The sequence below is a fragment of the Arachis hypogaea genome, chromosome 12, assembly GCF_003086295.3.
Source record: "Arachis hypogaea cultivar Tifrunner chromosome 12, arahy.Tifrunner.gnm2.J5K5, whole genome shotgun sequence".
NCBI lineage: Eukaryota > Viridiplantae > Streptophyta > Magnoliopsida > Fabales > Fabaceae > Arachis > Arachis hypogaea.
In genome coordinates this window covers 86986793-86988591 of record NC_092047.1, presented here as the reverse complement: position 1 = coordinate 86988591, position 1799 = coordinate 86986793, and the positions used below count along the sequence as shown (strand labels likewise).

The window sequence follows — 1799 nt, the reverse complement described above, 5'->3', positions numbered from 1 at the left end:
GAACAATTGAGAATTGTAGCATTTTGCAAGGAGAGTTGTTTGCTATTTGGAGAGGCTTTTTTTTAGCATGGGACTTGGAGCAAAGAGATATTATATGTGAGACAGACTGTGTGGATGCCTTCACTATTATCAATAATTTACCGGATTACTTTAGTTTTATTGATCATTTGGTGTTAAAAATCTGAGATATCATGTCTTGGAAATGGCGTGCTGATCTCTGGTTGATCTTGAGAGATGCAAACACAGTGGCAGATATCATGACAAAGACTGCAATAAGGACCATTTCTCCTTAAGTGGAGCTTCCGTTGTCTTAAAAAGAGTTTGAGGGTAGTATTCAGCAAGATTGCTTTTTTTTAAACAATTTCTTGTTTTTTTTTTCTAGTTGTTGTTTATTTTCTTTTAACTCACAAACAAAAAAACAACGGTAAAAATTAAAAAAACATTTAAGAAAAAAACTGTTAATGTTTTAAGAAAAAAAAAAAGTAATTGCAATTTGCAAACACGGGAGAGATTCGCTAACCTCCAATTCTTTTTCGGCCAAAACTATTCTCTCTCTGCAGGTCTCACTCTACTCCCTCTCTAGAGAGAGAAAAAGAAGGAAAATAGGCAAAATCACAATGCCGGCTCCAATACCTTTCACGAGCGCATCGGCCATGATCCGCCGCCGCCTCCTTCAATCCACCCGCACGCGCGGAGGTGCATCCTCCGGGCCTAGCCGCTGGACAAGCCCGGGCCATGAGGAAACTCCCAAGGGCCTTCTCTTCAACCGCACCCCTCCTCCCCCCGGTCAATCCCGCAAGTGGGAGGATTGGGAGCTTCCTTGCTACGTCACCAGCTTCCTCACCATCGTCATCCTCGGCGTCGGGCTCAACGCCAAGCCCGACCTCACCATCGAGACCTGGGCCCACGAGAAGGCCCTCGAGCGCCTCAAGATGGAGAACAGCCTCGCCGCCTCAACCGGAGCAACAACAACCACTACCGACAACAATAACAACAACGGCGATAACGGCGATAACGTTGAAGATGTGCCCCACTCTGAGTCTTGATCCAATTACTGTCGATTCGGATCGGACTTTGGTTTGTTCATTTTCTTTTTTCCTTTCTTTCATGTTAGGGTTTATAAATGGGATGGGTGCATTGTAATAATTGGTATAAAATAACTGTGAGTGGAACATGAACTCCTGCTTTTTGAACTCTAGCTTTGCGGTTACTACTGCATTTGAGGTAGTTTTAATTCACTGTTTTTTAGCTTGTTAAAGGTGAGATTGTTGACTCGCTTTTGTTGCTATATTTCTATGAATGTGGATAAAGACATTCCTGAATCTAGAAGTTATGATACATAATTTTGTTTTTGCTTCCTCATATATAATTCCTCAAATCCGCAAATTTCGTTAGCTACTGGAAGCTCTGATGGGAGGTGAGTTAAAATGAATGATTCTGGACATGGCACCTTAGCCTCCTCGACCAAGTGGTCGATGTATCGATCTTCAGTTCCCTCACACTCCTAATTAGACTCTGTGCATGTTGTTACGTTTTGCACCAAGTATGCACTTATCAGTGTCATGGTTTGCTTGGGTGACTGACAAATTGATTAATTCAACAGAAGTGGATTGGACTGTGTTCATTTTGTTGGAGGTACTTCCTAGTTCCTACTTAAATTTTTACATATGTTTTTCAATGTTGTTCCAGTTTCTGTGCTTTCAGTAACTCTGCATGTTCAATGCTCTTCCAAGATACTTTTATGTTGCATTTTATTGACGGTGAGAAATGAATTGTAAGATAAGGTTTACATCAATTTT

The 1799-nt window shown here is 41.4% G+C and overlaps 1 protein-coding gene across 1 annotated transcript; it reads left to right on the top strand.

The window, feature by feature from the left end:
• Positions 1–617: 617 nt before the first annotated feature.
• On the top strand, positions 618–1046 carry LOC112729301 (uncharacterized). The gene has a single exon (XM_025779564.3). The coding sequence runs from the start codon at positions 618–620 to the stop codon at positions 1044–1046; it is 429 nt and encodes a 142-aa protein (XP_025635349.2).
• The last annotated feature ends 753 nt before the right edge of the window (positions 1047–1799 follow it).